We start from the raw sequence: 21644 nt of genomic DNA, 5'->3' as shown, positions 1-21644 counted from the left end.
TGCACTACTTTCTGTATAGGGACCTTCAGCGTGTTGACGTACTATTTAGGGTTCTAATACGTGGTTTCGGACTGAACCGTAGGCAGCGTTCAAGTTGTCATGTTAAAAAGAAAGCGAGTTACTATAACGACTAAAACTAAAAGGTGACCAGCTATATGACAAAAAATAATATATTACATTTAATATAGATACGTTAACAGACGGAAAAATAATTTATATATTATATAATAAGCAATATATTCTTATTGAAGCTATATCTTAAAGTGATGCATCATTTGTATGTTTAGAATGTTTGTAAATAATAAAAGATATAATAACACTTGCATTACATTCTGATTTTACACACACACACACACACACACACACACACACAGTATCTGGGATTATTATGGAGGCATGCTACTCAGAAATCTACCAAGGATGAATGACATTAAAATTTTCTTTTAGTATGATAATTATTTTCTAAACATTGTATTTATATAAACATAGTGTGCAATGCAGAAACGAACAAAAGAAACCGCCGACTGCAGAACTTTATTTTGGGTCGGAAGGATATCACGGCTCTGATGGAGCTGTGCTTCGTCTCTTTCTAGCACTTTCTACGGAAACTCCTCCCCACCAGTGACGTCACACGTCTGTCAAATGCAGAGCACAAGCAAGTAGTTCCGGAATAACGGCTGCTAATGGCATTCCTGCTGGGCACAAACAAGGGCTGGATCTCAGAACATGAACAATAGATCCAATAATAAGTACATAACTTAAAAAAAACCCAAAACCTGTGTATAATTTCATTTTGAGATGAGTTTCTAAACAAATAGACCTTTTTTTTATTTAATTTAAAAAATTTTTTTTTTTAGATTTCCCCTGATAAACAAGTTACACATGAATAATCAGATGGTGTTAGTTTATTTCCCCCGTGTTTTAGGCAGTTCATATGTTACATTTCATCTATTTTTCACACATGACCTTTTCAAATCCATCCATCCATCCATCCATCCATCCATCCATCCATCCATCCATTATCTCTAGCCGCTTTATCCTGGTCTACAGGGTCGCAGGCAAGCTGGAGCCTATCCCAGCTGACTACGGGCGAAAGGCGGGGTACACCCTGGACAAGTCGCCAGGTCATCACAGGGCTGCACATAGACACAGACAACCATTCACACTCACATTCACACCTACGCTCAATTTAGGTGGTGTTTACATTAGACCGTATCCGTCTCGTTTTCGTCGCGGATGCACTGTCCGATCACATTAAAACGCCGAGAAACGACTCCACAGGCGGAACAACTTGAATCCGCCAGGGCCCACGTATTCAACCCAGTTCGTATCTGATCCGGTGCTGTGTAAACATTGAGATACGAGGAAACGCAGTGCTGAGCTCTAGCTGACGTCGTCATTGGACAACGTCACTGTGACATCCACCTTCCTGATTCGCTGGCGTTGTTCATGCCACGTTGGTCATGTGACACGACTGCTGAAAAACGGCGCGGACTTCACTTCCTGCTATTGTTTCCGCCTTGTATCACCTTTTTGTTTTTCATTAAAGAGTATAAAAGTATGAATATAATGCTTTGCTTTGTCATTCTTAATGTTGTTCATGGTAAGATGCAAATACTGCTCATTGTGTAGTTATGATTGTCTTTAGGCTTGCCATCCTTCCACTTGCAAGTGGTGAGTGACTTGCGCATGCCCGACATGCACTGGGATCACACACACAGCGGCTCAGTCCTGAATCACTGCTCGTGCGCTTCACTCGCGCGCTCTGAGCTGCGCAGGGCCGGAGTGCGCACCCTCCAGAGGGCACTCGCTGTTCAGGGTGGAGTCATTTGGAGCGCAGCCGCTGAGGAGGAAGCGCTGAGCCGCACTGACACATTTCAACTTACGTGCCATCTAATTAGTCATGTGATTAGCGTATCCGTGTATTGGCGTTGCTGTGTGCACGCGAATCGTTTTAAAAACGTTAATCTGATGATCCGCTGATACGGTCTAATGTAAACACCACCTTAGAGTCACCAGTTAACCTAACCTGCATGTCTTTGGACTGTGGGGGAAACCGGAGCACCCGGAGGAAACCCACGCGGACACGGGGAGAACATGCAAACTCCACACAGAAAGGCCCTCGCCGGCCCCGGGGCTCGAACCCGGACCTTCTTGCTGTGAGGCGACAGCGCTAACCACTACACCACCGTGCCGCCCCCTGACCTTTTCATATTTCCAACCTAATTCATCTCTTGATCATCAGTCATCACTGTCCTTCGGATGCCAGTGCATTGTACGCTCTGAGAAAATAAAGTACATTACTGTACCTTTAGCGGTACAATGGCTTGTCACTGGGGCAGTACCCTCGAAGGTACTTATTTGTACCCTTTAGAAGAAGAAGCCTTTATTTATCACATGCACACTCAAGCACAGTGAAATACGTCCTCTGCATTTAACCCATCTGAAGCAGTGAACACACACAAGTGAGCAATGAGCACACACACATACCCAGAGCAGTGGGTAGCTAGGCTACAGTGCCTGGGGAGCAGGTGGGGGTTAGGTGCCCTTGATCAAGGGCAATTCAGCCCAAGGCCACCCTATGTTAACCTAACCACATTTCTTTGAACTGTGAGGGAACCCGGAGCATCCATCCATCTATCCGTTATCCATAACTGCTTATCCTCTATAGGGTCGCAGGCAAGCTGGAGCCTATCCCAGCTGACTATGGGCGAGAGGTGGGGTACACCCTGGACAAGCCGCCAGATCATCACAGGGTTGACACATAGACACAAACAAACATTCACACTCACATTCACATTCACACCTACGGTCAATTTAGAGTCACCAGTTAACCTAACCTGCATGTCTTTGGATTGTGGGGGAAACCGGAGCACCCGGAGGAAACCCACGCGGATACGGGGAGAACATGCAGACTCCACACAGAAAAGCTCCCATCAGCCGTCGGGCTCAAACCAAGAACCTTCTTGCTGTCAGGCAACAGTGCTACAACACTACATATATTGGGAATGTATATGTACCTTTTTGGCTCTAAAAAGGTACACATGTGCCCCTTTTCCACCAAAGCAGTTCCAGGGCTGGTTTGGGGCCAGTGCTTAGTTTGGAACCGGGTTTTCTGTTTCCACTGACAAAGAACTGGCTCTGGGGCCAGAAAAAACAGTTCCAGGCTAGCACCAACTCTCTGCTGGGCCAGAGGAAAGAACCACTTACGTCAGCGGGGGGGCGGAGTTGTTAAGACCAACAACAATAACAAGACCGCGAAAGATCGCCATTTTTAAGCGACGAGAAGCAGCAGCTGTACAAACGCGAAGTCATCCATTATTATTATTATTGTTGTTGTTGTTGCTGCTGCTTCTTCCGTGTTGTTTTTGCTTCGATATTCGCGCCAAGGTTTAAGCAAACGTAGCGACGTAACTGACGTATACAGCGACGTAATGACGTATACAGCGACGTAATGACGTGGCACCGCGAGCTATGGAAAAGCAAACTGGTTCTCAGCTGGCTCGCAAGTTGAACGAGTTGTGAACCAGCACCAGCACTGGCCCCGAACCAGCCCTGGAACTGATTTGGTGGAAAAGGGGTAATGGTTACCTTGAGGTCCAGTAGGGGGATTGTACCTTGAGGGACAGAAATGGTACCCCTATTTCTGACAGTATAAGGCACACATACATTCACATTGACAGGCAATTTAGCATAGTCATGCCTCCTTACTGGCATATTTTTGTGAGGTGAGAGGAAACTGGAGAACAGGATGGAGGGGACACATGAAACTCCATACAGACAGTAACCCAAACTCTGGATCGACTGGGATCCCCATTTCACATTTATTCATATATTATTCATACAGTGCATGTATTTAATTGATTTCACAAGTGCAGTTTAATGAGAAAAGATGGCATTGTGGATAGCATTGGCCCCCTCACAGCTCTTTGTTCAATCCTGAGCTCAGTGAGGTTTCACATGTTCTCTCCATGTTTGTGTGGGTTCCTTCCAGGTTCTCCAGCTTCCTCCCAGTCTCTGAAAACATGCCAGGATGCTAAATTGCTCCGAGGTGTCAATATGTATGTGCATGGGGCCCTGTAAGGGACTGGTGTCCCATCCATAGTAAATACTTCCAGCGGTACCTCGATCGGTCCCGGATCAACTTTTACAGTGGAATTAATTTAGGCGTAAACAAATGAGATTTTTCATGTGACAGCAGGCCTAAACACATGCATCATAGGAAGGAATGTCCTGTAAGAGAATAAATATGAAAGGTATTACTGGAGCAAAACAACTGAGCACCTGCGACAGTGGAATTTTCGGCTGTGGAAAATACACACACGTGTGTATGGGTAAATTTGAAGTGAATGAGAAAAACGCTCTAGTGGTTGCAAATGTGTCGGATTTCTTTCTTTCCCACAAATACAGTACAACAGTTACACCTTCTCAGATTCTTCATTCGAGGTGTACTGGTCCTATGCTACGCTCACATTTTTTGCTACAGCTGGTGCACGGCATATTCTCACACCCGTATCAAAAAATGTGACAAAATTTGCACATCCATCCATTATCTATACCGTTATCCATCAGGGTCGCAAATGAGCTGGAGCCAATCCCAGCTGACTTCAGGTGAGAGGTGGAGTGCACTCTGGGTGGGTTGCCAATCTATTACAAAAACAAACAACCATTTACACTCACATCTTTAGGCAATTTACCATAGAGGAGCCAGTTGACCTAATCTGCATGTTCTTGGCAGTTTTGTAGTCGAGTCACTAAACCTCGAGTCCGAGTCCAGTCTTGAGTCCCCAGTGTTCAAGTCCGAGTCAAGTCCAAGTCATTAAAGAAAATTTCGAGTCGAGTCCACTATTGATCCGAGTCGAGCCCGAGAACAAGACTCCAACTGCACCATTTGACGATGGCTGGTTCAGCGCCATTAACATTAGTTTGTTCCTGAACAGGTGAATGTGCTTCTCTTTATCAGGGAGTGCGAAGTATTCTGTCAGAGATGGTTGGGAGACGGATGTAAGTGCAGAAGGTGCGTTTATTAATACAAGTGAAGACGGTTAATAATTCAGAACAGCAGGCAAAATCATAAAACGGTGAAACAGGCAATAGGTCAAGCGAGGCACAAACAGGCTATCGTAGACTCGATAGAATCAACGATGAGAAATAGGAAATCAGGGATCAGGAAACCAAACAAGGAAATAAGGCTCAGTAACATGTCAGTAACGCAACTCAATACTTCGCAAAGTAAGTGTGTTTTCACAGTTTTTATATTGGCATGCTGATTGCGCCTTAATCCTGTGCAGGTGCGAGTCGTTCACAGCGCGCATGTGTGTGAGAGTCCGCTTGGCACGCGTGCTGTCCGGAGCGCACCTGATGCACGCGCCAAGGCACGCAGGTGTGACACTCTTACATGAAATTAGTATAAAAATTAATGTAGATATACAGTGCTCAGCGTAAATGAGTGCACCCCCTTTGAAAAGTAACATTTTAAACAATATCTCAATGAACACAAACTATTTCCAAAATGTTGACAAGACAAAGTTTAATATAACATCAGTTTAACTTATAATGTGAAAGTAAGGTTAATAATATAACTTAGATTACACATTTTTTTTCCAGTTTTACTCAAATTAGGGTGGTGCAAAAATGAGTACACCCCACAACAAAAACTACTACATCTAGTACTTTGTATGGCCTCCATGATTTTTAATGACAGCACCAAGTCTTCTAAGCATGGAATGAACAAGTTGGCGACATTTTGCAACATCAATCTTTTTCCATTCTTCAAAAATGACCTCTTTTAGTGACTGGATGCTGAATGGAGAGTGATGCTCAACTTGTCTCTTCAGAATTCCCCAAAGAAAATAATTTCTTTACACCACAAAGGGAAGGCTACAAGAAGATCAGCAAAGCTTTACTTATCAGTCAGAATACTGTAGCAAAAGTGGTACAAAAATTTAAGAAAGATGGAACTGCAACCATCTCACAGAGACGTCCAAGTCGTCCACGGAAGTTAACACCTCGACAGGAGCGTCTTCTGATGAGAAGGGTTGAAGAAAATTGGCATGCAAGTTCACTGCAGTTATCTAAAGAAGTAGAAAGCCAAACTGGGGTGACTATTTCCCGTGACACAATACGGCGTACACTGCAGAGGAATGGCATGCATGGATGCCGTCCACGAAAGAAGCCTCTCCTAAAGCCCAGGCACAAAAAAGCCCGCCTAGAGTTTGCCAGGGCCCATGCTGACAAAGATGAAGACTACTGGGACTCTATACTCTGGAGTGATGAGACCAAGATAAATGTTTTTGGAACTGATAGCTTCAAAACTGTATGGTGTCACAAAGGTGAGGAATACAAAGAAAAATGCATGGTGCCTACAGTGAAACATGGTGGTGGCAGTGCCCTTATGTGGGGCTGCATGAGTGCTGCTGGTGTCAGGGAGCTGCATTTCATTGACGGCATCATGAATTCATAGATGTATTGCTCTATACTAAAAGAGAAGATGCTACCATCACTCCGTGCCCTTGGTCACTGTGCACTTTTCCAGCATGACTAAACACACATCTAAGGCCACTGTTGGATTTCTGAAGAAGAACAGGGTGAAAGTGATTCAGTGAGCAAGTATGTCTCCTGATATGAACCCAATCGAACACCTGTGGGGAATTCTGAAGAGACCAGTTGAGCATCACTCTCCATCCAGCATCCAGTCACTAAAAGAGGTCGTTGTTGAAGAATGGAAAAAGATTGATGTTGCAAAATGTCGCCAACTTGTTCATTCCATGCCTAGAAGACTTGGTGCTGTCATTAAAAATCATGGAGGCCATACAAAGTACTAGATGTAGTAGTTTTTGTTGTGGGGTGTACTCATTTTTGCACCACCCTCATTTGAGTAAAACTGAAAAAAATGTGTAATCTAAGTTTATATTATTAACTTTACTTTCACGTTATAAGTTAAACAGATGTTATATTAAACTTTGTCTTGTCAACATTGTGGAAATTGTTTGTGTTCATTGAGATATTGTTTAAAATGTTACTTTTCCAAGGGGGTGCACTCATTTACGCTGAGCACTGTAAATATTTTATGCCAAATTATTAGGGCATGTTACAAAAAATAAAGAAAAATAATCAGAATCCTCGTCTCCAATTTACGAGTCCGAATGCAGTTAATGCACGAGTCTGAGTCCAAGTCATCAGTGCTCAAGTCCAAGTCAAGTCATGAGTCTTTAAAATTAGGGCACGAGTCGGACTCAAGTCCGAGTCCCGGACTCGTGTACTATAAGCCTGGTTCTTGGACTGTGGAACCTGGAAACCCACACAAGCACGACAAGAACATGAAAAGGCCCCAGTCAGCCGTGAGGCTCGAACCCAGAACCTTCTTGCTGTGAGGCGACAATACTAACCACTGCACCACTATGCCACCCTTGATTGCTTACATGTAATAAATGTATAATAAACGTAATTTAAACAAATATACAATCTACTAGTTTGATTTATGTACAGTGCATGTGGCTAAATTAGCATTGTATTAACTTGCTGCAATTACATTATAAAGAACACAGAAGATGTTTCACTGACAGGAAGAAATGAAGAGTAGTAAATGAGCTTGCTCACATGGTACGGTTGGGTAGCGTCGTGACTAGCAGCACCGCCTCATACTGTAGCTCCAAGCAGGCAAACAGGTAAGGGGTGAAAAATGTGAGAAAAATGTGTGGAAAGAGAAAACCTGCCTCTCCTACAAAGGGAGTCCAGGGGCATGATCCTCTGAGAGAAAATTTTGAAAGAGATTAGCTTTACATGCTCATTTCTAGTTATTACGAGTGTGACAGAGGATGGAGCCTTCAGATCACAGGGTTCTATCCGAGCAGAGAGATACAGAGTTGTGCTTCCGGTCCGAGAACCACAGGAGACAGATTTACACCTTGTCCTCCTTTAATCTTCAGACTTAACATTGAGTTCTTGGTAATGAATATTTAAGTATATGTTGACTGTATTTTGTGTGTGTGTGGCCCTGGAAAGAAAGAAATATTGTGATGTGTTAATATTGAGGGCAGCCATGGCTTGAAGGTCGGAGAAGCAGCCTTGGGCCTAAAGGGTTGCCAGTTCAGTTCCTGGGACCTGCAGGAAAAATGTGAGGGGAGTCAAGTGAATGAACAGCGCTTTCCCCTTCCTCTGTATCATGGCTGAAGTGTCCTTGTATAAGACACCGACCCCCCAACTGGTCCCCGGGTGTTGTAGCATACGGTAGCTGCCCACTGCTCTGGATATGTGTGTGTGTGTTTGTGTGTGTTCATTGCTCACTTATGTGTTCACTGCTTCAGATGGGTTAAATGCAGAGAAGGAATTTCGCTGTGCTTGAGTGTACATGTGACAGATAAAGGCTTCTTCTTCTTGAACAGTCATTTGTGCAGTAACATTGCAAACAACCACTAGGTGGCAGTAACATATTACAAATCAACAGGCTACTATTCACTCCGTGAACATCCATCCATCCATCATCTGTAGCCGCTTTATCCTGTCCTACAGGGTCACAGGCAAGCTGGAGCCTATCCCAGCTGACTATGGGCGAAAGGTGGGGTACACCCTGGACAAGTCACCAGGTCATCACAGGGCTGACACATAGACACAGACAACCATTCACATTCACACCTACGGTCAATTTAGAGTCACCAGTTAACCTAACCTGCATGTCTTTGGACTGTGGGGGAAACCGGAGCACCCGGAGGAAACCCATGCGGACACGGGGAGAACATGCAAACTCCATACAGAAAGGCTCTCGCCGGCCACGGGGCTCGAACCCGGACCTTCTTGCTGTGAGGCGACAGCGCTAACCACTACACCACCGTGCCGCCCACAAGTTGCAGGTGACTTAAAAAAATCCTTGAGACATTGGATCCCTACGCTGTAAATTCAACATAATCAGGCTACATGGAGCGGTTTCTGTGCATCAACATAATTCGACAGGTTACACTGTCGATGCATTCTATATCTACCCATGGTCGATGACTTACCATCTGTTTTCATCTTGAAAAATCAAACAATACTGGTTGTTGGGTTTTTTTTGAAGTCGTTTTCCAACCAGTTCTGGATGTTCTTTTTCTGTTGGTGGTTACCAAAATTTTGAATGCGCACTGTGCAGCGCCCAATTATGTCCCCCATCACCGATTCCTCCGTGTTCCCCCTCCCCTCTCCATCTTTGGACGCTGCACGTCAAGTTCTGATCTGCTTCAGTCAGTTGTTTTCTATTAATCTCTTACTTTTTTTGAGGGTGAAAATACCTGAAGCTAGACTTAAAATACCCGAGGATAGAGCCCTGAGTGATGGGGCCTAATGACACTAATGGTTTCAATACCAAACCGCTATCACAGCAAATCACTGCATGGGTACACTCCATTTAGGGTTTTACAATGTATTTTTTTGGCTTTCGGATTGATTGGGAATTGTAAATATTTTCTTCCATATTTTCTTCAAAATATGAACAGTTATTAACTTCATTAAGACAAAGCTGAATCGCTGTATATGTGGACGGCCCTGAAGGGTAAATGGAGTAGAAGAGGAGAAACAATGATTACGTTGTTTCTCCTCCTGATTACGTATTGGACATGGCAGTCTAAATCATAATCTTTATATAATAGGGAAGCTATTTAACAGGAGAATATTCATTATGTGGTTGGAAACAAACTGCAGAACATGTACTGTTCAAGTATATCACAGACAGAGAAATTTTTTTTTTTAAATTAATGATATAGTTAAAGCTAGATTGCGTTTCAGATTTTTCAAGTGTAGGCCATAAAAAGAATTTTCCCCCGACACCCAATTATTTTTGTTCAGTGGACTGAAAGCTACTGAATTTGAATCACAGACTTCCAATTTTATTAGGTTTTTCTTTAATAGAACAAGTAATGAATTTATCTCCACGTGGCCATAAATTCTCCGCTATTTTTTCCTGCTTCACCATGACCCAATTCTAGATACTACATCGTGCATGACGTGGTGGGCTTTCCCCGTGTGTGCAAGGCATTGTGGGATACAAATTTGAAACAGGAGAGAAAAATGGAGGACGTGAGTGTGCGAATGAAACGTGAAAGATTGACGACAGTAACGGAAAGCGAGAAGAAAAGACGTTATGTTAAATACGAAGGAAAGGAAACACAGGACCAAACTAATAAATATCGGCGCTCAGCGAGCACCTCGGTGTGATCAGCTGTTCGTTTAGCGACAGAATGATGGAACTGTCAGTGCACGCTCAAAGGTAAACCTGTAGATGGCAGTAATGCGACACTGTGGATGCCAGCTGCTGTAAAACCCAAAAGAAGAAGAAGAAGGTAAACCTGCGCATGCGCACACACACGGCCTTCCTCTGTCTGCTTGACTGCGCGAAGCGAGTGATTTCACGCACATTATTTGCTTTAATCCCCTCAAATTAAATAATTTCCCAGCCACAGAATGGCCTGATAGTTTGTGAGATATTACAGAAATAAACATATATGAGTCAGTCTCAGAAACTGGTCTCTCATTTGGGACATTATGGTCAAAAAATAAGTTTTCTAATATTTTACTATTTTTTTTTGCATTTACCTAACAATCAGTGTTTCTTTTGTCATGTTTAAGAAGAATAAAGATAGCATCTTGCTTTATCTGGCCTCCACTGTGGAAATTTTTTTTGATTACAATTCAAATGCTTTTGTAAAATTGATTTCCATATAAAATAACTCCATCATGAAGAATTAAAGCCCCTCCTTCACAGATGAGTGAAAATACTGAATAAAATTTCCTCTTTTTGATTGCTTGGGTTAAAAATGGCAAGTTATGATGACTGAATTGATTATTCACTTAAATATGAATAGTATGACATAGTTTGGGTATTTGATATGGCGAAATAAGACACAATGGAAAAATCAAGAACACACCGGAAAGATGAGAATAACGGCGGTGGTAAAAGAACAGCGACTGTACCGGCTGAAGGTCGCACGGGTCTCTGCTGCGGCGCGCAAGCAACGGGACATCACTACTGCACCGGATGGAGCGTGAGGCGGGGGCGGGGCAAAACGACTGGCCGTAGATTCTATCAAAAGTTCGATCTAAATTGACCATGGTTGCAAAATATTGGCCAAAAATACGCAAACACTACGAAATATGAAAGTAAGATGAAAAAGAAACATTCTATTGCCTTATGCTGCAAGAAAAACAAAATAAAACTGTCAAAACTCACCTTTTCAGCGATAACGTCTGAACAGATCACCCGCGTAACAGAAAGACCGCAAATGGAAGCACGATCAACTTCTAACTGTTGGAGTGTAAAATTCCATTCTACACATGCAAATTGTTAATGCGTGTCCTTCCCCGCACACAAATAACACGCTACGGTAAAAAATAGACCACAACTCATTTTATAGCTCAGAAATTCATACAAGACCAGCTACCATCGTAGCATATTCTGTAAGAAACATATTCTATACCTAACTTTCAGCTTTCATTTTAAAAAACAAAATCACAGATTTATAACTAAATTTTTATACGGTGTAGTGATTTTAAGTTACTACTTTTGGTGAGGTAGTGACCTCGACCCTGAGGCTTTCCATTTAGATCAAAACACACGATCGTATTGGTTTTGAGTTTGCGGAAAATGGAGTTACGACGGTGATCAAATATTTTGCATGATGTTTTATTACGGTTATGATTATTCTGTGAGCGCACCGATCCTTAGGTGGATAAAGTTACAACTTAAAATACAATTAGTGATAACTGTAGACTTTTCAGTGGACTACAACCTTTTTAAGGGAATGCGATGTACAACCTCGATTCCAAAAAAGTTGGGACAAAGTACAAATTGTAAATAAAAATGGAATGCAATAATTTACAAATCTCAAAACCTGATATTGTATTCACAAGAACATAGACAACATATCAAATGTCGAAAGTGAGACATTTTGAAATTTCATGCCAAATATTGGCTCATTTTAAATTTCATGACAGCAACACATCTCAAAAAAGTTGGGACAGGGGCAATAAGAGGCTGGAAAAGTTAAAGGTACAAAAAAGGAACAGCTGGAGGACCAAATTGCAACTCATTAGGTCAATTGGCAATAGGTCATTAACATGACTGGGTATAAAAAGAGCATCTTGGAGTGGCAGCGGCTCTCAGAAGTAAAGATGGGAAGAGGATCACCAATCCCCCTAATTCTGCGCCGACAAATAGTGGAGCAATATCAGAAAGGAGTTCGACAGTGTAAAATTGCAAAGAGTTTGAACATATCATCATCTACAGTGCATAATATCATCAAAAGATTCAGAGAATCTGGAAGAATCTCTGTGCGTAAGGGTCAAGGCCGGAAAACCATACTGGGTGCCCGTGATCTTCGGGCCCTTAGACGGCACTGCATCGCATACAGGCATGCTTCTGTATTGGAAATCACAAAATGGGCTCAGGAATATTTCCAGAGAACATTATCTGTGAACACAATTCACCGTGCCGTCCGCCGTTGCCAGCTAAAACTCTATAGTTCAAAGAAGAAGCCGTATCTAAACATGATCCAGAAGCGCAGACGTCTTCTCTGGGCCAAGGCTCATTTAAAATGGACTGTGGCAAAGTGGAAAACTGTTCTGTGGTCAGACGAATCAAAATTTGAAGTTCTTTATGGAAATCAGGGACGCTGTATCATTCGGACTAAAGAGGAGAAGGACGACCCAAGTTGTTATCAGCGCTCAGTTCAGAAGCCTGCATCTCTGATGGTATGGGGTTGCATTAGTGCGTGTGGCATGGGCAGCTTACACATCTGGAAAGACACCATCAATGCTGAAAGGTCTATCCAGGTTCTAGAGCAACATATGCTCCCATCCAGACGACGTCTCTTTCAGGGAAGACCTTGCATTTTCCAACATGACAATGCCAAACCACATACTGCATCAATTACAGCATCATGGCTGCGTAGAAGAAGGGTCCGGGTACTGAACTGGCCAGCCTGCAGTCCAGATCTTTCACCCATAGAAAACATTTAGCGCATCATAAAACGGAAGATATGACAAAAAAGACCTAAGACAGTTGAGCAACTAGAATCCTACATTAGACAAGAATGGGTTAACATTCCTATCCCTAAACTTGAGCAACTTGTCTCCTCAGTCCCCAGACGTTTACAGACTGTTGTAAAGAGAAAAGGGGATGTCTCACAGTGGGAAACATGGCCTTGTCCCAACTTTTTTGAGATGTGTTGTCTCATCTCATCTCATTATCTCTAGCCGCTTTATCCTGTTCTACAGGGTCGCAGGCAAGCTGGAGCCTATCCCAGCTGACTACGGGCGAAAGGCGGGGTACACCCTGGACAAGTCGCCAGGTCATCACAGGGCTGACACATAGACACAGACAACCATTCACACTCACATTCACACCTACGGTCAATTTAGAGTCACCAGTTAACCTAACCTGCATGTCTTTGGACTGTGGGGGAAACCGGAGCACCCGGAGGAAACCCACGCGGACACGGGGAGAACATGCAAACTCCGCACAGAAAGGCCCTCGCCGGCCACGGGGCTCGAACCCGGACCTTCTTGCTGTGAGGCGACAGCGCTAACCACTACACCACCGTGCCGCCGAGATGTGTTGTTGTCATAAAATTTAAAATCACCTAATTTTTCTCTTTAAATGATACATTTTCTCAGTTTAAACATTTGATATGTCATCTATGTTCTATTCTGAATAAAATATGGAATTTTGAAACTTCCACATCATTGCATTCCGTTTTTATTTACAATTTGTACTTTGTCCCAACTTTTTTGGAATCGGGGTCGTAGTCGACCATTTATCATGCCCCAGATCAAGCCGCCATTTTTCCACAAATTTGCAGAATTTTTGCCAAATTCTGAATAGACTAGAGTATTCACATCAAAGATTTAGTTTTATCTGTATTATTTCTTTCATCATCTCATCTCATTATCTCTAGCTGCTTTATCCTGTTCTGCAGGGTCGCAGGCAAGCTGGAGCCTATCCCAGCTGACAATGGGCGAAAGGCGGGGTACACCCTGGACAAGTCGCCAGGTCATCACAGGGCTTTCTTTCATCATTTTATTTCAAATTAAAACCAACATCACCATTCAAAACCATATAGTTTATTGACTGTGAGTATATTTAGTGGGGTTCCCCCACAGTACCCGGTTTCTGAGACAGACCCAGATCACAATGACCACATTTCAGAGGGAACTAAATTTCACCGGTTTTATGAAATCAAAAGGCCGTCTAGCTTTAAAGAGTGAGGCCAAATGACTTTAACGTGAGAAACTTAACTTTGTTTTTCACCAGAAAAACCTTCAGTATGGAAAAATATTATGTTATTTTTGAAAGCAACAAGTTTATTTGAAGTGATACAAGGCTTATCACGTTTTTTGCTTTCTTTCTTGCTTTCCATGTTTATCTGTAATATCATTGCTGCCACAAACAAAACACTTAGTGGCAGCAATGCACCAGGTTGGAATGACAACCGCCAATGAATTCGAAGAAGAAGAAGAAGGCGGAAGCGGAGGAGGAGACGACGAAGAAGAAGAGGCTGCAAAGAAACCCTCCAATCCACCAGGTGGCAGTAATGTAAGGAAGTTCACGCGCCATTTAAATGGAGAAGAAAGGCCCTGATCAATGTTGCCATGTTTCAGAAATAACCCCTTTCTATGAAGTAGTTATTTATTTATCCACTTCTCCATTCATTGTTCTTTTATTATATCTAGAATAAATCACATCGTGGTATACTGTTACAGATAAATAATCCATGACAGGGTGGTGTGATGCTGTATGTTATAGTTGCCACCTTTTCCACTAAGAACATGTTTCAAGGTGTATTCTGTTTAATCACAGCGATTTGCCAACAATTGCCATTTTTGCTTCAGTAATAAACACATCCTGTTCTTTTCTTGTGTGTACGGAACGTCTGTCTATGAGAAAAGTTCCTTTTATCACTTACACTACAGCAGCTATAAAACAGTCTTTCCCTTGGGTATTAAGTCCATCCATTATCTGTAGCCACTTTATCCTGTTCTACAGGGTCGCAGGCAAGCTGGAGCCTATCCCAGCTGACTACGGGCGAAAGGCGGGGTACACCCTGGACAAGTCGCCAGGTCATCACAGGGCTGACACATAGACACAGACAACCATTCACACTCACATTCACACCTACGGTCAATTTAGAGTCACCAGTTAGCCTAACCTGCATGTCTTTGGACTGTAGGGGAAACCGGAGCACCCGGAGGAAACCCACGCGGACACGGGGAGAACATGCAAACTCCACACAGAAAGGCCCTCGCCGGCCACTGGGCTCAAACCCAGGACCTTCTTGCTGTGAGGCGACAGCGCTAACCACTACACCACCGTGCCGCCCTGATATAATATTGCACGGGTTTTATATAAAATAAAAGCTGTGTCATATTCTCTATATGCACACCCTTCTCTCTGTTAGACATATATCCAGGGTGAATGGTTGATGGAAAAGGGTCAGCAACATCCATCCATTATCCGTAACCACATAGACACAGACAACCATTCACACTTACGGTCAATTTAGAGTCACCAGTTAACCTAACCTGCATGTCTTTGGACTGTAGGGGAAATTGGAGCACCTGAAGGACACCCACGCAGACTCCACACAGAAAGGCCCTCACCAGCCGCTGGGCTCAAACCTAGGACCTTCTTGCTGTGAGGCGACAGCGCTAACCACTACACCACCGTGCCGCCCTGAGGTAATATTGCACGGGTCATCTCATCTCATTATCTCTAGCTGCTTTATCCTGTTCTACAGGGTCGCAGGCAAGCTGGAGCCTATCCCAGCTGACTACGGGCGAAAGGCGGGGTGCACCCTGGACAAGTCGCCAGGTCATCACAGGGCTGACACATAGGTGGGGTTTACATTAGACCGTATCAGCGGATCATCAGATTAACGTTTTTAAAACGATTAGTGTGCACACAGCAACACCAATACACGGATACGCTCGGCTCCGCAGGCATCCTGCGCTCCAAATCACTCCGCCCTGAACAGCGAGTGCCCTCTGGAGGGTGCGCACTCTGGCCCTGCGCAGCTCACAGAGCGCGCGAGTGTAGTGCACGAGCAGTGATTCGGGACTGAGCCGCTGTGTGTGTGATCCCAGCGCATATCACTTACCACTTGCAAGTGGAAGGATGGCAAGCCTAAAGACAATCATAACTACAGAATGGGCAGTATTTGCATCAGTATTTGCAGTATTTTCATACTTTTATACTCTTTAATGAAAGGTGATACAAGGCGGAAGTCCGCGCCGTTTTTCAGCAGTCGCGTCACATGACCAACGCCAGCGAATCAGGAAGGTGGATGTCACAGTGACGTTGTCCAATGACGACGCCAGCTAGAGCTCAGCACAGCGTATCCGCGTATTCTCAATGTTTACACAGCACCGGATCAGACACGATCTGGATTGAATACGTGGACCCTGGCGGATTCCCGTTTCCCGGCGTTTCAATGTAAACGGACAGTGCATCCACGAAGAAAACGAGACAGATACGGTCTAATGTAAACTTGGCCATAGACTCAGACAACCATTCACACATACGGTCAATCTAGAGCCACCAGTTAACCTAACCTGCATGTCTTTGGACTGTGGGGGAAACCAGAGCACCTGAAGGACACCCACGGGGACATGGGGAGAACATGCAAACTCCGTACAGAAAGGCCCTCGCCGGCCGCTGGGCTCGAACCCGGGACCTTCTTGCTGTGAGGCGACAGCGCTAACCACTACACCACCGTGCTGGACGGTTTGTTTTTATTATTTTATAAGTAACCTAGATATTTAAGGAAATTTTTTTTTTTAATTAGTGGTGATGTGTGAAACCGTAGGATCTGGCAACTTTGTGTCATGGTGGTGCTTGAGGCAGCATGGAGAGAAAGCAGTCAGCGTTTGCTTTTTATCAGTCAGTCAAAGAAAAAGCAGCACATACCCAGGTATATATGGCTTTAAAGTGGTATATTGGATGTATAACATCTCAGAGATGGTTTCATGCCATTTTTAATTGTTGTTCGGTAGCTAATGCTAACAGTTTGGGGTAGGGTTACAGTGCCTTGCAAAAGTATTCACACCCCTTGAACTTTTTCAAATTTTTCCACCTTACTTACAACCACGAACTTAAAAGCTTTTTACTGAGATTTTATGTGATAAACCAACACAGAGTAGCACCTAATTGTGAAGTGAAACCAAAATTATAATTTTTAAACAAATAAAAATGTGGTGTGCATTAGTATTCAGCCCCCTGTCCTCTGATACCTCTAAATACAATCCAGTGCAATCAATTGCCTTCAGAAGTCATCTCATTAGTTAATAGAGTCCTACTGTGTGTAATTTACTCTCAGCATAAATACACTTGTTCTGTGAAGGCCTCAGTGGTTTGTTAGAGAACACTGAAGAACAAACAGCATCATGAAGACCAAAGAACTCACCAGACAGGTCAGGAATAAAGTTCTGGAGAAGTTTAAAGCAGGATTAGGTTATAAAAAATATCCCAAGCACTGAACATCTCAAGAAGCACTGTTCAATCCATCATTCAAAAATGGAAAAAGTATGGCACAACTGCAAACCTACCAAGACACGGCCGTCCACCTAAACCGACAGAGCGAGCAAGGAGAGCACTGGTCAGAGAAGCAGCCGAGAGGCCCATGATCACTCTGGAGGAGCTGCAGAAATCCACAGCTCAGGTGGGAGAATCTGTGCACAGGACAACTATAAGTCGTACACTCCACAAATCTGGCCTTTTTGGAAGAGTGGCAAGAAGAAAGCCATTGTTGAAAGACAGGCATAAGAAACCACACAGCAAACATGTGGAAGAAGGTGCTTTGGTCAGATGAGACCAAAGTTGAACTTTTTGGCCTAAATGCAAAGTGCTATGTGTGGCGGAAAACTAACACTGCTCATCACCCTGCACACACCATCCCCACTCTGAAACATGGTGGTGGCAGCATCATGCTACGGGGATGCTTTTCTTCAGCAGGGACAGGGAAGCTGGTCAGAGTTGATGGGAAGATGGATGGAGCTAAATACAGGGCAATCCTGGAAGAAAACCTGTTGGAGGCTGCAAAAGACTTGAGACTGGGAAGGAGATTCACCTTCCAGCAAGACAATGACCCTAAGCATACAGCCAGAGCTACAATGGAATGGTTTAGATCAAAGAATATTCATGTGTTAGAATGGCCCAGTCAAAGTCCAGACCTAAATCCCATTGAGCATCTGTGGCAAGACTTGAAAATTGCTGTTCACAGACGCTCTCCATCCGATCTGGCTGAGCTTGAGCTATTTTGCAAAGAAGAATGGGCAAAAATTTCAGTGTCTAGATGTGCAAAGCTGGTAGAGACATATCACAAAAGACTTGCAGCTGTAACTGCAGCAAAAGGTGGCTCTACAAAGTATTGACGCAGGGGGGCTGAATACTAATGCACACCACATTTTTCAGATTTTTTATCTGTTTAAAATTTTGAAGACCATTTATCATTTTGGTTTCACTTCACAATTATGTGCTACTCTGTGTTGGTCTATCACATAAAATCTCAATAAAAAACTTTTAAGTTCGTGGTTGTAACGTGGAAAAATGTGAAAAAGTTCAAGGGGTATGAATACTTTTTCAAGGCACTGTAAATAAATTATATACAAGCACAGTCCCAAATAAAGCAAAGTAGTCTAGTATGAACTACAATTAATAAAAATGAGTTTAGTGCTGGGGCGGCACGGTGGTGTAGTGGTTAGCGCTGTCGCCTCACAGCAAGAAGGTCCTGGGTTCGAGCCCCGGGGCCGGCGAGGGCCTTTCTGTGCGGAGTTTGCACGTTCTCCCCGTGTCCGCGTGGGTTTCCCCCACAGTCCAAAGACATGCAGGTTAGGTTAACTGGTGACTCTAAATTGAGCGTAGGTGTGAATGTGAGTGTGAATGGTTGTCTGTGTCTATGTGTCAGCCCTGTGATGACCTGGCGACTTGTCCAGGGTGTACCCCGCCTTTCGCCCATAGTCAGCTGGGATAGGCTCCAGCTTGCCTGCGACCCTGTAGAAGGATAAAGCGGCTAGAGATAATGAGATGAGTTTAGTGCTGCTACCTAAGTTTTAAAATGTTCTGTTTAAAGTTGGTTATTTTCTTCTGAAATTCCTCCTTATTTACTTTTCAAACTGATGCAGTAATGCGAGCATACTTTTATTGGGCGATAAATGAACAATTTATCACGGTTTACGATATTATCGTGATGTCAGACATTATCCAAACTATAAATTTACAAAGTGTATGAGTTTCTAACAACACAATTTACCACAAGCTGGATATTTGCATCATATCTATCTATCTATCTATCTATCTATCTATCTATCTATCTATCTATCTATCTATCTATCTATCTATCTATCTATTTTCCATTCAATACTACCACTTTTTTTATCTTCTTTTAGGCATCTTAGGTGAAAATTTAAATTCAATCCAAATAGTTTGAAACTGCTCTTATTGAATTAAACAAATATCTGAATCAGGTCTGAATTGTTTTACCTCGTGTCCACTTGCCTGTGATTTTTACATGGTCTCATTACCAGGTCCTATTTCTAATTGGTTTTACTGATTGCAGTGATTGAAACCCGACTTCCCCTGGGGTCGGGAGGTCAAGCAGCGGGTTGTTTACAATCCTTTAGAATTTTCTATATTTCTGCATAAATGTGACCTAAAACATCATCAGATTTTCACACAAGTCCTAAAAGTAGATAAAGAGAACCCAGTTAAACAAATGAGACAAAAAATCTTATACTTGGTCATTTATTTATTGAGGAAAATGATCCAATGTTACATTATCCGTGAGTGGCAAAAGTATGTAAACCTCTAGGATTAGCAGTTAATTTGAAGGTGAAATTAGAGTCAGGTGTTTTCAATCAATGGGATGACAATCAGGTGTGAGTGGGCACCCTGTTTTATTTAAAGAACAGGAATCTATCAAAGTCTGATCTTCACAACACATGTTTGTGGAAGTGTATCATGGCACGAACAAAGGAGATTTCTGAGGACCTCAGAAAAAGCATTGTTGATGCTCATCAGGCTGGAAAAGGTTACAAAACCATCTCTAAAGAGTTTGGACTCCACCAATCCACAGTCAGACAGATTGTGTACAAATGGAGGAAATTCAAGACCATTGTTACCCTCCCCAGGAGTGGTCGACCAACAAAGATCACTCCAAGAGCAAGGCGTGTAATAGTTGGCGAGAACACAAAGGACTCCAGGGTAACTTCTAAGCAACTGAAGGCCTCTCTCATGTTGGCTAATGTTCATGAGTCCACCATCAGGAGAACACTGAACAACAATGGTGTGCATGGCAGGGTTGCAAGGAGAAAGCCACTGCTCTCCAAAAAGAACATTGCTGCTCGTCTGCAGTTTGCTAAAGATCACGTGAACAAGCCAGAAGGCTATTGGAAAAATGTTTTGTGGACGGATGAGACCAAAATAGAACTTTTTGGTTTAAATGAGAAGCGTTATGTTTGGAGAAAGGAAAACACTGCATTCCAGCAGAAGAACCTTATCCCATCTGTGAAACATGATGGTGGTAGTATCATGGTTTGGGCCTGTTTTGCTGCATCTGGGCCAGGACGGCTTGCCATCGTTGATGGAACAATGAATTCTGAATTATACCAGTGAATTCTAAAGGAAAATGTCAGGACATCTGTCCATGAACTGAATCTCAAGAGAAGGTGGGTCATGCAGCAAGACGACGACCCTAAGCACACAAGTCGTTCTACCAAAGAATGGTTAAAGAAGAATAAAATTTTGGAATGGCCAAGTCAAAGTCCTGACCTTAATCCAATGGAAATGTTGTGGAAGGACCTGAAGCGAGCAGTTCATGTGAGGAAACCCACCAACATCCCAGAGTTGACGCTGTTCTGTACGGAGGAACGGGCTAAAATTCCTCCAAGCCGGTGTGCAGGACTGATCAACAGTTACCGCAAACATTTAGTTGCAGTTATTGCTGCACGAGGGGGTCACACCAGATACTGAAAGCAAAGGTTCACATACTTTTGCCACTCACAGATATGTAATATTGGATCATTTTCCTCAATAAATTGATGACCAAGTATAATATTTTTGTCTCATTTGTTTAACTGGGTTCTCTTTATCTACTTTTAGGACTTATTTATGCAGAAATGTAGAAAATTCTAAAGGGTTCGCAAACTTTCAAGCACCACTGTAGGTGTCAGGAAAGGGTGAGTGATGGGGAGGCCTGAAATGTACATAATACTCCCCTACCCTTAGGGGCCAAGGGGCAAAACGGTCCCCCCCCCCACTCACACATCACTCTGAAAAGAGTCTTGCTGCCAATTTCTGCTTATAACTTTTATGTGTCTGTTTTCAGTCACTAACGACTGACATCTCGACTACTCCCAAGTCCTAATTCTTTCAGTAGACAGCAGCCAGATGCAATATAATATTACTAAATTTCAACACGGACTGTGCCCTGGTGCTGCTTTTTTGCACCACTAAAGCTGGGACCACCCTTAGCGACTATTTACTTGCACAAGTGGGTACCCCCAGTTCTTCAGTGCTTTTCCTTAGTAATGCATGACTGCTTCCAATTATGTTGATAATGTTGATAGCTTATCAGGCCCAGCTGTTCTGTAGTTTTACACAGGCAACAACCCAAGTCCTAATTACT

General features: G+C 43.2%; 1 protein-coding gene across 2 annotated transcripts in view; it reads left to right on the top strand.

Annotated features, from left to right (window-relative positions):
* The first annotated feature begins 16845 nt into the window (after window positions 1-16845).
* Window positions 16846-21644, top strand: part of riox1 (ribosomal oxygenase 1) — a 70542-nt gene continuing 65743 nt past the window's right edge. The window contains exon 1 of one of the 2 annotated variants that reach the window (XM_060917870.1): window positions 16846-16934. In XM_060917870.1, the coding sequence (XP_060773853.1) occupies window positions 16869-16934 (66 nt within the window). In that variant the 5' untranslated portion in view covers window positions 16846-16868. The remainder of the gene's footprint in view (window positions 16935-21644) is intronic. The other variant, XM_060917871.1, reaches the window with a different exon arrangement.

Source organism: Neoarius graeffei, chromosome 3 (assembly GCF_027579695.1).
Source record: "Neoarius graeffei isolate fNeoGra1 chromosome 3, fNeoGra1.pri, whole genome shotgun sequence".
Lineage (NCBI taxonomy): Eukaryota > Metazoa > Chordata > Actinopteri > Siluriformes > Ariidae > Neoarius > Neoarius graeffei.
This window is presented reverse-complemented; position numbering and strand designations above follow the sequence as displayed.